At 35.6% G+C, this 13902-nt stretch overlaps 1 protein-coding gene across 3 annotated transcripts in view; it reads right to left on the reverse strand.

Moving 5' to 3' along the window:
* The window catches only part of LOC136038549 (probable Na(+)/H(+) antiporter nhx-9), a 142737-nt gene that overhangs the window by 125120 nt on the left and 3715 nt on the right, over window positions 1–13902 (reverse strand). For 2 of the 3 annotated variants that reach the window (XM_065721713.1, XM_065721712.1), the window contains exon 3: window positions 10998–11261. In XM_065721713.1, the coding sequence (XP_065577785.1) occupies window positions 10998–11261 (264 nt within the window). Of the gene's footprint in view, window positions 1–10681; window positions 10751–10997; window positions 11262–13902 lie in introns of those variants that run through there. The other variant, XM_065721714.1, reaches the window with a different exon arrangement.

Genomic DNA, 13902 nt, shown 5'->3' on the forward strand with positions numbered 1-13902 from the left:
AAAAATGAGGTATTTTCAACTTACGAACAGGTGATCGGATCTCAATGAAATTTGATATTTAGAAGGATATTGTGTCTTAGAGCTCTTATTTTAAATCCCAACCGGATCTGGTGACGAAGGCGGGGAGTTTGGAGGGGGAAACCTAAAACTTGGAAAACACTTAGAGTGGAGGGATTGGGATGAAACTTGGTGGGAAAAATAACCACAAGTCCTAGATACATAATTGACATAACCGGAACAGATTTTCTCTGTTTTGGGGAGTTAGGGGGGGGCTAGGGTTAATTCTGAAAAAATAGAAAAAATGAGGTATCTGTAACTTATGAAGGAGTGATCGGATCTCAATGAAATTTGGAAGGATATTGTGTCTCAGAGCTCTTATTTTAAGTCCCGACTGGATCTGGTGACATTGGGGGGAATTGAGGGAGGGCCTAAAATCTTGGAAAACGCTTCGAATGGAGGGATCGGGATGAAACTTGGTGGGAAAAATAAGCACAAGTCCTAGATACGTGATTGACATAACCGCAACGGATCCGTTCTCTTTGAGGGAGTTGGGGAGGGTTAATTCTGCACAAATTAGAAAAATGAGGTATTTTTAACTTACGAAGGAGTGATCGGATCTTAATGAAATTTAAAGTTTGGAAGTATATCGTGTCTCAGAGCTCTTATTTTTAATCTGACTGGATCCGGTGACATTGGGGGGAATTGAGGGGAGGACCTAAAATTTTGAAAACACTTAGAGTGGAGGGATCGGGATGAAACGTGGTGGGAAAAATAAGCACAAGTCCTAGATACGTGATTGACATAACCGGGACGGATCGGCTCTCTTTGGGGGAGTGGGGGCGAGGGTTGATTCTGAAAGATTAGAAAAATGAGGTATTTTTAACTTACGAGTTAAGAAGGAAACATGTTTGAGAAGGAAGCATGATAAGAATACAATATGCAAAACAGTTGTAGCAAACAGATTTTGCATGGAACTCCCTATATTTTACCACCCCCCTTAATGTGTAAATATACAGTCGAATTCATATATTTCCCCTCTATTCTCCCAACGCGTCTCTCTTGTTTCATACCTTGTACTTATTAATTGAATTAACTGTTTAAAAGAAGAACCGGAAAACAAGTGATGGGTGACAGATTGCATTGCTTTTATATAATTTGGACTATATATTTACTTTTTTGGGGAAGGTGGGTTGGCGGTAAAGTATAGGGGGATCCATGCAAAAGGTGTTAGCTACAGCTATTGTCCGTATTATGAAATGTTTTCTTAACATGTTTCCTTCTCTAGGCTTATACCCCTAAGCTGTAACTATTGCAGACGAAATTGGAATTCCCTAAGAAGCAAAGTCCTGCAGATGTAACTGTTCCAGTCATCTATGCAGTCAGCACAGTCAAGGGAAAATATTTTTACACTATGACAGTCATCAATGATGATTTTACATTCATGAACTTAGCTATTGACTTTTAATTAGTTCTCATGTCCTTTGGGCACAGGCAACGCGGACCCCAGTTATTGCTCACCTGTTTCAAAGGCCGCCTTTTCAAATGCGCAATTTAAATACGTATTTAAAACGTTTTCCATGAATCTGATGAGCAGGTCATTCAAAGAATCTATGTCAAAAGATAAGGATAAAATTGTAACTGAAATGTATGAAAAAATTCCTACCTATAAAGAACGGTATCGATAATTCAAAAGGGCAAGGTACTCATTTTTGATATTATTCTAAAGTCGGGTGTTGAATATTTCGATAGCCTTGCAGACTCAAAGGACTGCAGGTCCTTTGAAAGACCTCGTAACTCAGATTTCTTATTTTATATCTCAACCGGATCAAGCGTAATTTGGGGGGGGGCAGTTGGGGGGGGAGCCGGAAATCTTAGAAAATATTCAAAACGGTGAGATCAGGATGAAACTGGATGGGAAGAATAAAAACCTGTCTAAGATACGTGACTGACATAACTGGACCAGATCTGCTCTCTTTGGTGGAATTGGAGGGGGGGTAATTTTGAAAATTGAGGTATTTGTAACTTACGAAAGGGTGACCAGATCTTAATGAAATTTGATATTTAGAAGGATCTTGTGCTTTAAAGTTCTTATTTTAAATTCCGACCAGATCCTGTTACGTTGGGGGGAGTTGGAGGGGGAAACCGGAATTCTTGGAAAATGTGAAAATTGGGGTATTTTTATCTTACGAATAGATGATCTGATCTTAATGAAATTTGCATTTTTAGAAAGAATTCATGTCTCAGAGCTCTTATTTCAAATCCCGACCAGATCGTTTGACATTGGGGGGAGTTGGAGGGGGAAATCTTAGAAAAACACTTGGAGTATAGGAATGGGGATGAAGCTTGGTGGATAGAATAAACAAATGTCCTTGGTACATGATTGACAGAATCGTACTAGATTCGCTCTCTTTGAGGGAGTTGGGGGGAGGGGTTCAGTGATCTGGCGAGTTTGGTGCTTCTGGACGTGCTAGGACGATGAAAATTGATAGGCGTGTCAGGGAGCTACAAAATTTGACTTGATAAAGTCGTTTTCCCAAGTTCGACCATCTGGGGGGCTAAAGGGAGAGGAAAACTTAGAAAAAATTAGGTATTTATAACTTACGAGTGGGTGATCGGATCTTAATGAATTTGGATATTTAGAAGGACATCGTGACTCAGAGCTCTTATTTTAAATCCTGACCGGCATTAAGCCTCTTATTTTCCTTTTTAAATCAATCTATTGATTCATAGAATTTTGTTAGAGCTCATACCATATGATCTCTTGGCTCTTAGCTCTTCTCGCCTCGTCGAGTTTGGTGCTTCTGGACGTGCTAGGACGATGAAAATTGATAGGCGTGTCAGGGAGCTACAAAATTTGACTTGATAAAGTCGTTTTCCCAAGTTCGACCATCTGGGGGGCTAAAGGGAGAGGAAAACTTAGAAAAAATTAGGTATTTATAACTTACGAGTGGGTGATCGGATCTTAATGAATTTGGATATTTAGAAGGACATCGTGACTCAGAGCTCTTATTTTAAATCCTGACCGGCATTAAGCCTCTTATTTTCCTTTTTAAATCAATCTATTGATTCATAGAATTTTGTTAGAGCTCATACCATATGATCTCTTGGCTCTTAGCTCTTCTCGCCTCGTCGAGTTTGGTGCTTCTGGACGTGCTAGGACGATGAAAATTGATAGGCGTGTCAGGGAGCTACACAATTTGACTTGATAAAGTCGTTTCCCAAGTTCGACCATCTGGGGGGCTAAAGGGAGAGGAAAACTTAGAAAAAATTAGGTATTTATAACTTACGAGTGGGTGATCGGATCTTAATGAATTTGGATATTTAGAAGGACATCGTGACTCAGAGCTCTTATTTTAAATCCTGACCGGCATTAAGCCTCTTATTTTCCTTTTTAAATCAATCTATTGATTCATAGAATTTTGTTAGAGCTCATACCATATGATCTCTTGGCTCTTAGCTCTTCTCGCCTCGTCACAAGTGCCATATGAGCTCTTAGCTCTTGTTTTTTCCCATGGGTCATCGTATCGACCAAGTGGTCCTAGAATGTCGCAAGAGGGCTAATTCTAACGGAAATGAAAAGTTCTAGTGCCCTTTTTAAATGACCGAAAAAATTGGAGGGCACCTAGGCCCCCTCCCACGCTCATTTTTTCTCCAAAGTCGACAGATCAAAATTTTGAGATAGCCGTTTTGTTCCGCATAGTCAAAAACCTTAATAACTATGTCTTTGGGAATGACTTACTCCCCCACAGTCCCTGGGGGAGGGGCTGCAAGTTGCAAACTTCGACCAGTGTTTACATATAATAATGGTTATTGGGAAGTGTACAGTCGTTTCCAGGGGATTTTTTTTTGGTTTTGGGGGTGGGGTTGAGGGGAGGGGGCTATGTGGGAGGATCTTTCCTTGGAGAAATATTTCATGGGGAAACAGAAATTCAATGAAAAGGGCGCAGGATTTTCTAAAATTACTATAAAAAAACAATGAAAAAATAAACATGGAAAAGTTTTTTTCAATTGAAAGAAAAGAGTAGCATTGAAACTTAAAACGAACAGAGATTATTACACATATGGGGGGCTTTAAAAATACTTTAGCATAAAGGGCGAGGTATTTAGGAGGAGATAAATACCTCGCTCTTTATGCTATAATATTTTTAGTAATTTCAACTATTTATTCTACGGCCTTTCTGATTCAGGGGTCATTCTTAAAGAATTGGGACAAAACTTACGATTTAGTGTAAAGAACGAGGTATTAACGAGGGTACAAACCCCCTCATATACATAATAAAAATTAAAGAATATAAAAGTTTGTTACGTAAGTTAATTCTAAAGTTACGTATATTTTTTGCTAATAAAAAAATTCGTTAAAAATTAAAATTAATAGTTGCCTTTTTATGTAACCGAAAAATTGCATGGCAACTAGGCCTCCTTCCCCATCCCTTATTTCTCAAATTTTTCGCTGCTTTTTTCGCAGCAGCGAAAAAAGCTAGGATGGCATTAAAAACCTGTTTTTAAATCATTTTCTTTCATTTCATTGAATTGCCTCGTTTCATAACAATTTATTTTTCAGTCGTGGGTGAACTTCGCTGAGCTAAGGATGCTAAGACTGTTTTGAAAAACTGTTCATTTTAGTTTTATTGATTTTATCCTCTCGTAAGTTGTTTTTTCTAATTTGTATTGCTGAGGACGGCCCTTGGACATAGGGCCGAAATATTCATTCTAATTTGTTTCCCACTGTCTTAAAAAAGTTCCCTGTTATTCTTCTTGTTTTTGGAGTTTGTGATGGAAAGGCAGTGTGGTCTTTGTCATTATTTATTCCGAAAAGCAAATAGGCCTATACAGTAAAACAAATTTTCATGACATATTATTCAACGAATATTCATTAACCTACGCATTTGAAAATATAACACCAGTTTAAGTAATTTGCCTCAAATTCAATAGGCTATTTACTTTCTAGCCAATAAAATATTTCACATAGCCTATAAGAGCATTAGAGCATTAGATAGCTTTACGTCAGCCATATGGCCTATTTATGAAAGAGCATGCCCTCTAGATACTATTAAATAAAAAAAGAAGTTTTTTTTTAACTAAAAGTAAGGAGCGACATTAAAACTGAAAACTAACAGAAATTACTCCGTATATGAAAAGGGCTTTTCCTCCTCAACGCCGCTCTTTACGCTAAAGTTTGACACCTTTTCTTAACTCTACTTTTTAAAATAGTAAAAATCTTTAGCGTAAAGAGCGGGGCGTTGAGGAAGAAAAGCCCTTTTCATATAAGGAGTAATTTCTGTTCATTTTAAGCTTTAATGTTGCTCCTTACTTTTAGTTGAAACAACTTGTTTTTTAAATTTAATTTCTGAACGTTTTTGAATTAATGCATGTTTTGATCTTGACTCTCCGCACATAAATAATTAAAACGAAATTTGCATATTATTATTGTTTTTGGCTAAATGGCTTTCTCATAGTTTTAACCGGAAGATTTTGTGAAAAAAAGGAGCGAGGGAGTAGGCCCAGTTGCCCTCCAATTTGTTGATTGCTTATAAAGGCAACTTAAAACTTTTAATTTCTTGCGAACGTTTTTATTAGTAAAAAATATACGTAATTTACGAATTAACTAATTTAATGAATACGAATTAACTAACGAACTTCATATTCGTATGTTTTTATTGCGTATATGAGGGGTTCGCCTCCCTCGTCAATACCTCCTTCTTTACACTAAAGCTTAAATTTTGTCCCAATTCCTTAAGAATGACCCCTGAATCAGAAAGGCCGCAGAATAAATAGTTGAAATTACTAAAAATACTTCAGCGTAAAGAGCGTGGTGTTACGAGGAGGAAAACCCCTCATATGCGTAATAATTTATTACGCATTTAATAAATCATAATTATTTTTTCATTGTTTTCTTTTAAATAATGCTAGAGAATCCAGCACTCACTTCATTGAAATTCTCTTCCCCAATGACAAATTCCTCCATGGAAAGATCCTCCCATGTAACCCCCCCATCAACTTCCCCTCCCCAAACCACAAAATTCCCCTAAAAACGTCTGTACACTTCCGAATAGCCATTATTATATGTAAACACAGGTCAAAGTTTGTAACTTGCAGCCCCTTCCACGGGGACTGTGGGGGAGTAAATCGTCCACAAAGACATAGTTATTTGGTTTGTCGACTATGGTGAATAAAATGGCTATTTCAGAATTTTGATCTGGCGACTTTGGGGAAAAATGAGCGTGGGAGGGGGCCTAGGTGCCCTCCAATTTTTTCGTCAATTAAAAAGGGCACTCTAACTTTTAATTTCCGTTAGAATGAGCCATCTCGCGACATTCTATGACCACTGAGTCGATACGATCACCCCTGGAAAAAAAAAAAAAAAAAAAAAAAAAAACGTGCATCCGTGATCTGTCTTTTGGCAATAAATGCGAAATTCCGCATTTTTACAGATAGGAGCTTGAAACTTCTACAAAAGGGTTCTATGATACGCTGAATCTGATGGTGTAATTCAGGTGTGTTCAAGTTTAGAAAGGTGTGTTTACTACTGCACGCCAACAAAAACGTATGTTTTTCCATCAGTGCATTAGATGTGTAAAGTAAAGAGTTATAACTGTGTTTATTAATAAAGTATCGTATCGAGTCATTCCTTTCTTTTTTTTTAAGAATTTTTTTTTAAATTTTACGAAAAAAAAAGATGTATAAAAGAAGATTGATCCAGGAGACACTACTTCAGCGAGACTTTTACATGAAGGTGGAGCCAGATTTCCTGGCGTTGTTTAAAAACAATCAGAATCAAATGAAAAAACAAAACAAGTTTTTTCAAGTGAAAGTACGGAGCAATATTAAAACTTGAAACGAACAAAAATTATTACGTATTCTAGAGGGGTTGACCCCTCCTCAACACTTCACTCTTTACAGGTTGTTTAATTAGAACAATAAGTAACTTTTTTTTAATACCAAAAAAATTTTAGCGTGAAGAGCGAGATGTTGAGGAGGGGATAATTCCCCATCGAATACGTAATAATTTCTGTTCGTTTTAAGTTTTAGTATTGCTCCTTACTTTGAGTTGAAAAAACTTGTTTTTTTATTATGTATTTATGATAAGACCCATATCGTTTAAGGTTTTGTTCAACATAAATTAATTTCAAAGAACTAAAATAATTTAGTTTTTAACTAAATTGAACTAAAATTTTAATTAATTCAACTAACATAAAGAACTAAAATAATAAAAAATTTCGCAAAATACCTGAGCCTAAGACGAATCTCTTTTCCCCTTTTTAGACGACTAAAAACAGTAATAAAATCTTAGAGGCAAGCATTTTTACTTTTTTTTCAACAAATACTATTTTTTAAATTTTCCTTAGCACAAGGAATAAAAAGAAAATGAAACTGCTGAAAATGAGTGGAATTTTTTTATGGCAGAGAACATTGAAAGATAATGATAATAAAATAATGATAATGAAAATGAATAAAGATGATAATGAATAATGATAATGAATGATAATGAAATGAAAGATAATGAATAATAATGAAATGAAAGATAATGAATGATAATGAAATATAATAAAGATAAAGACAACGGAAAGTTTTTTTTTTTATTTTTACAAATAATATTGGAAGTCCAAGTATTTTAGCTTCATATCCGAAAGCCTTTTCAAAAAAAGGAAAAAAAAGTAGCTGAAAAAAATTTTCACATACACAAAAGGATGAGAAGAAAAACAAATGCCATACAAAATAATTATAATAATTACAAAAACGAAACGAAAAACGAGCGTTTGTGTTGATGAACGCTTCTGAATGTGAAACCGAAATGTTAGAGCTTTCATTTTTATTTGTATATATATTTTTTTTAAGGTTCACTTTCTTAGATAACTTCGAAGACCACACTGCCTTTCCATGACGAAAGTAAAACAGTTCAAAAAAGGGATGATACCTTTTTTTTTATTGACAGTGAAATATAAAATTATTTAACTGGATATTTCGAACACATATACAGTGGTCATCATCAGAGTAAAACAAGTTTGTTTGTTCATCATCAGCAGTTTTACTGATGATGATGAACACTGTATATGGGTTCGAAATATCCAGTTAAATAATTTTATATTTCACTGTCAATAAAAAGGTATCATCCTTATTTTGAACTGTTTTACTTAGGTTCACTTTCTTGTTAACAATTTTATCCGTTTTCAATATTTTCATTTCATTTTAATATAAACTACAAGGCGGTGTGGCCAAGGAATTAATTAAGTACAAAGAAATGACATGCAATGAAATAGCGCTTCAGATTAGTTGTAATAATAGTTGCCCTTTTATGGGTAACCTAGCAAAAAGAGCATAGCGAAGTCTAGCCCGTAATTTTAAACAGATGAACGATCGTGAAATCACAGAGGGAATAACTATATAAAGCCTTGTAACTCCAAAACCTTTTTTTTTTTAAATTTGTTTAAATTTCCACAGGGAAATACAGGAGAACCAACATAGCCTCAGGCAAATTTTTCTAAAAATTGACACATTTAAGATCCCCCATCAATTTTTATCAAAATTTAATGAAATAACATTTGAGTAATTTGGCATCTTTGTAGGTTCCGTTAGGAGCTGGAAAAAGTTGTTATCGAGCACTTTGTCTTTGAGACGCTTAACTGATGCTTAGGGACACAAAATGATTTTTAACGTGTCGAATACGTCACAAAAATGCGTCACAGATGTTAACCTTTAATGTCCTTTACTGATTTAAAATTTCAGAGAAAAAAAACAATCCCTTGTAATTGACTTTTCCATTTCCTTAATAGGCTAAAATTTTACGTAGAAACAGAAGAACCAATCAAGTGCTGAAAGGTTAGGTTCACAAAATTTAATTGGTTCATAAAAATACACCACAAACGCTAGCCAAAGAAATCAAAGCATAATTTTTATAACGAAGTTAACGGAAAGCAGCCTTTCTCTCAGGGGCCTAATTTGTCATAGGGTAGGGGAGCAACTGCCCCTCCCACACAAATTCCCCCCGTTCCGACCCTAGTTGGCCCCCCAGCTGAAATTTTGTTTCTTCAAAGATCTTGTCAAAATCAAGATAAGCCTGCTTAATTCAAACATCCACAGAAACGGGTCAGTTGTCTTCACTATATCTTTATGGTACCTTTGTGGTATGGTACCTTTATTGTATCTTATGGTATACTTTTACGGTACTATATCGCTCATTTTTTCAGTTTTCAATACCACTTTCACTTGAATTGGGAAAATTGGCTCCAACTTTACCCCTCCCCTCCCCCAGGATTTGGAGAATTACGTCACTGACCTTTTTCTCTTTTAGTGAAACTAAAAAAAGCAATAAAGCTGGGTCCAAGCCCCAGCCGTATGGAAGTGAGTTTGCTTCATTTTAACCATTTTATGGAAGTAGTGCATTAAGATGTTATGTTGTTTCTAGGAAAGACTTACGTTAGAATACTATCAATAAGCAGCTTGTTGTTGTGGCATTAGCTATCATTTGTTTATTTATTTATTACCGCAAAACGGAAAGCTTTCGCTTGTCAAACATATTGACATACAAGGTCATATAATATATGACCTTATATAATATAATTATAATATTAATATAATATAATTATATAATTAATTATTATAATATAATAAGGTCATACATATAAAGCACTTGGTTTATCTAGTAATGACGACAATGTCGTCCGTCTTGACTAGAATAGGGGAGATTTGCAGGTCCTTGGGCCAGGCCATCCAATTGTTCTTTTATCAAAATACCTGGGATCAGCTAGCCTATTGGGATTTATCTATGTTTCAGAACTGTTTTCTTTTTATGCCAAATAAGGCCTGGCGTTTACAATTGAAAGAGAGCAGGAAAAATATGCTAAAACCTTGTTTCAGTTGCCCCACCCTGTAAAAATTAAAAAAACGGTGACCAAAATTTTACGTTGAAACTTTTTTGTCATAGCCCGACAGCCGACAGCCTAGGGGAAATTTACAGATCCTTGGACCTGACTATCCCAGTCCTCTCTTATTAAAAAATCTGGAATTAGTCCGCCTATTGTGATTTTTCTATGTTTTCTAACTTTTTTTTAATACCAAATAGGGTGTTTACAATCAAAAGGAAACAGAAAAAGTATGCTAAAAACATTGTTTCAGTTGTACCCCCCCCCCCCAGCAAAACTTGAAAAATGGTAACCAAAGTCGTACGTCAAAACTTGTCGGTCCATAGCCCGACAGCCGACAGTCTAGGAGAGACATACATGTCTTTTGGCAGGGCCCTCGAAGTGTTCTCTTATTAAAATGCCTGGAATCAGCTAGCCTATTGGGATTTATCTATGTTTTTTAACTATTTTCTTTTTCATGCCGAACAGGGCCTGGTATTTATAACCGATAGAAAGCAGAAAAAAGGCCAGAAACGCTGTTTCACTTGCCCCCCCCCCTCTGAAAAAATTGAAAAACGGTGACCGAAATTGTAGGTTAAAACTTTTTTGTCATAGCCAGACAGCCTAAAGAAGGGTGAAGTTGAAAATAGTTTCTATTTTTTCCAAAATGAATCGCAGACGTAAATAAATGAAAAAAGGTTCATTTGTTTTAACACAAAACTACAGAAAAACAGCCTCAATTCATCTCTTTGGTAAGAGAGTCACCAAAATAGAAATCAAGCTAAATCAGCTAAAACCGACCCATAAAATGTGGGACAGGATTGCCAAATTTTAAGACTTACCAATAGTAACTACATTCCAAATTGTGCCAATAACAGCAAAAAGAAGAATAGTGCCAAGATTATCCAAAAACAATCGAAAACAAAAATAGAAATCAAGCTAAATCAGCTAAAATCAACCCATAAAATGTGGGACAGGATGGCCAAATTTTAAGACTTACCAATAGTAACTACATTCCAAATTGTGCCAATAACAGCAAAAAGAAGAATAGTGCCAAGATTATAAAAAAACAATCGAAATCAAAAATAGAAATCAAGCTAAATCAGCTAAAACCGACCCATAAAATGTGGGACAGGATTGCCAAATTTTAAGACTTACCAATAGTAACTACATTCCAAATTGTGCCAATAACAGCAAAAAGAAGAATAGTGCCAAGATTATCAAAAAACAATCTATTTGGCATGAAATATCCCGCATCCAAAATAATTGGTGGCAGCATGTAAATGAAGAACACTGTTGGTGTCAGGGGACTGACACTCACTGAACTCGTGTGGAATAATAGAAGGCCAATTGCCACTCCGACCACAATTAATAGACACGATTCCGGAAATACGTTTGAGAGCTTCGGTGCCATGTGGAATCCTAAAAAAAAATTACAATATAATAATAATATCGATAACTTACGGCACTTATCTGTTATAGCGCCTATGTTAAGTTCTTCGTCCATTGATGCACTGTAGAACCGGTTTCTTCATTAGTTTCTTTCAGCTTAGTGTGAGACTAATGAAAGTTCAACAAATACAACCACCACCAATAATAATAAATACAATTGTCGCTACTTATCCATGTAGGGAAAAGAAGCTATTCGAGTTACTTCAATGAGAGCACAAAGCAACTGAAGTAACATTGAAGTAACTCGAATAGCTTCTTTTCCCTACGAGGATCAGTAACGACAATTGTATTTATTATTATTGGTTGTGGTTTTATTTGTTTTTAGTTTAGTTTTCTTTTTATCTTGTGCTGAGGACGCCTTGTTTGGATACAGGCGAAATATCCGCGTTGTTTTAGTCTTTCCTCTCTACTGGCCGTCGTCTCGTTTGAAGTTTTTTTTTTTTTTTTGTAGAGTTTTATCTCTCTTTGTTGTTTAGTGTGAGACTACACAAAGAGAAGTGACAGAATAGATGGGAAATATACAATTTGGGCTTTATATTTGCACATTAGGGGTGGGGGGTTTTAGTAAAGTATTTGCAGAGCGTGAAGTTAGGAAACAATTCTTACTTCGTAATGCGCAGAATAATTGTGCCTGACACATTTTGCATGCAGACCCGCTATATTTTACCGCCCCCCTAATGGGCAAATATACAGTCCAAGTTTGTTTCTAAGGTATTATATTTTCATCATTATTTTGTGATAATTCATTAGGATTAGTCAAAAAACAGGTTCTACTTAGATGAAGAACTTGACATAGGGGCTATAACAGACAAGTACCCAAGTTACCTGGACAAAAACCAACAAGGGCTTTAACGACTTGAAGAAAAAAAAACAAAGAAAATTCCAAACCAAGGAACTTGGACTTAAAGGTGAAGGAGAACTGAGAAATATTAGGGTGCATTTATTTAATTTAATATCAATTATTAACAAAAACTTAACATTAAACTCATCCCCTCCAAATGCAAGAGCATGATATGGAGGGGGGATAACCAAACAAATCCACAAAAGAAAAAATAACATTAACCTCAGAACGGGCTTAAGAAACAAAACACTACACACCATGTACCCTGCAACCACTAAATGAACACTCAACATTCAATTCCTTCCTTAACGCACATCATTCAAAAGAAAACACTAAATCTAACGATTTAATACCTTTTTCATCTATCAACTATATATACTATTAACTTAAATTTTAAAGCATATTTAGAAAAAAATCCATTCTTTAACAGCCTTTTCTTTAAACGACTACTTTTAATATTCTCATTTAACGAATTCCATAACTTAGCCCCTCTGAAAACAAGAGAAAACCCCGACCTAGACGTAACAAAAGTATTAACATAAATTTATTCATTGATCAAAACTATGAGAAAGGCATTTAGCCAAAAAAAAAAATTGATATGCAAATTTCGTTCTAATGATTCATGTGCGGTGAGCCGAAACCAAAACATACATTAATTAAACAACGTTCAGAAATATAAGAAACACGTCTTTTCAACTGAAAGTAAGAAGCGACATTAAAACTTGAAACGAACAGAAATTATTCCGTATATAAAGGGGGCTGTTCCCTCCTTAACATCCCGCTCTTTACGCTACAGTTTTTTACTGTTTAAACTAGTAGAACTGTGACAAAGAGTCAAACTTTAGCGCAAAGAGCGGGATTTAGAGGAGGGGACAGCCTCTTTCATATGTATAATTTCTCTTCGTTTTAAGTTTTAATGTCGCTCCTTACTTTCAGTTGAAAATACTTGTTTCTTTTATTTAATTTGCTCTCGGGGGACGAACGGATTCAATCCGATATACAAATCGTCACAGCCTACTTCGATTCACCTCATTTTGACCTTCTTCTATAATCACGAGTCGAAAAGTGTCTTTGAGACATTTTACTATACAACGACACGCCTAGATAAAAGAACTTGGCTGCCAAATAGCTCTGATGTAGACAAAAAGAAGCTCGTAAATCTAAGTTCGGAAACTGATTAAAAAGAGTCTATGATTTTTGTACTAGTTTTAATACAGTTGGATGTTACGGGTCATTAAGAAGCTATTCTCTTGTGCAACCAGAATCAGTGATGCGTACTTGGAGGCATGCGTGAGTGCTAAGAGGGGACAAAGCAAGTAAAGGCGATAGATTAGCTTACCAGGGACGTAGACAGAAAGGCCTGGCCCCCTCAAAATCCTAAATTTAACCGAATTTTAGGTTATTTCATATTCAAATTATTCATTATCGGCCCCACACACGTTCAGGAATTTTTTCGGAAGGTGACTGGACAATTTGAAAAGGTGCCCAGATATTCCAAAAATAGGACTTCGGGGAGGAGGTGGGTACCGACGCCAGCACTTGTGTACTATCCCGAACACAATCAAGAAGATAATTTGGGTTAATCATAATAAAATATACCAACTCATGATGAAAGTAGCCTATAATACTTAAAAAAAAAAAATTATGGAAACTACAACAAACAATTATGGAAAGCAGGCCGCCCAGAACGCATTATATTAAATATATAACCTAACCACCTCTATATATTAAATATTTCATAAGAATACATCTGCATCGCTAGTTTAATCC

This window comes from Artemia franciscana, chromosome 18, assembly GCF_032884065.1.
Source record: "Artemia franciscana chromosome 18, ASM3288406v1, whole genome shotgun sequence".
In the NCBI taxonomy this organism is placed as follows: Eukaryota; Metazoa; Arthropoda; class Branchiopoda; order Anostraca; family Artemiidae; genus Artemia; species Artemia franciscana.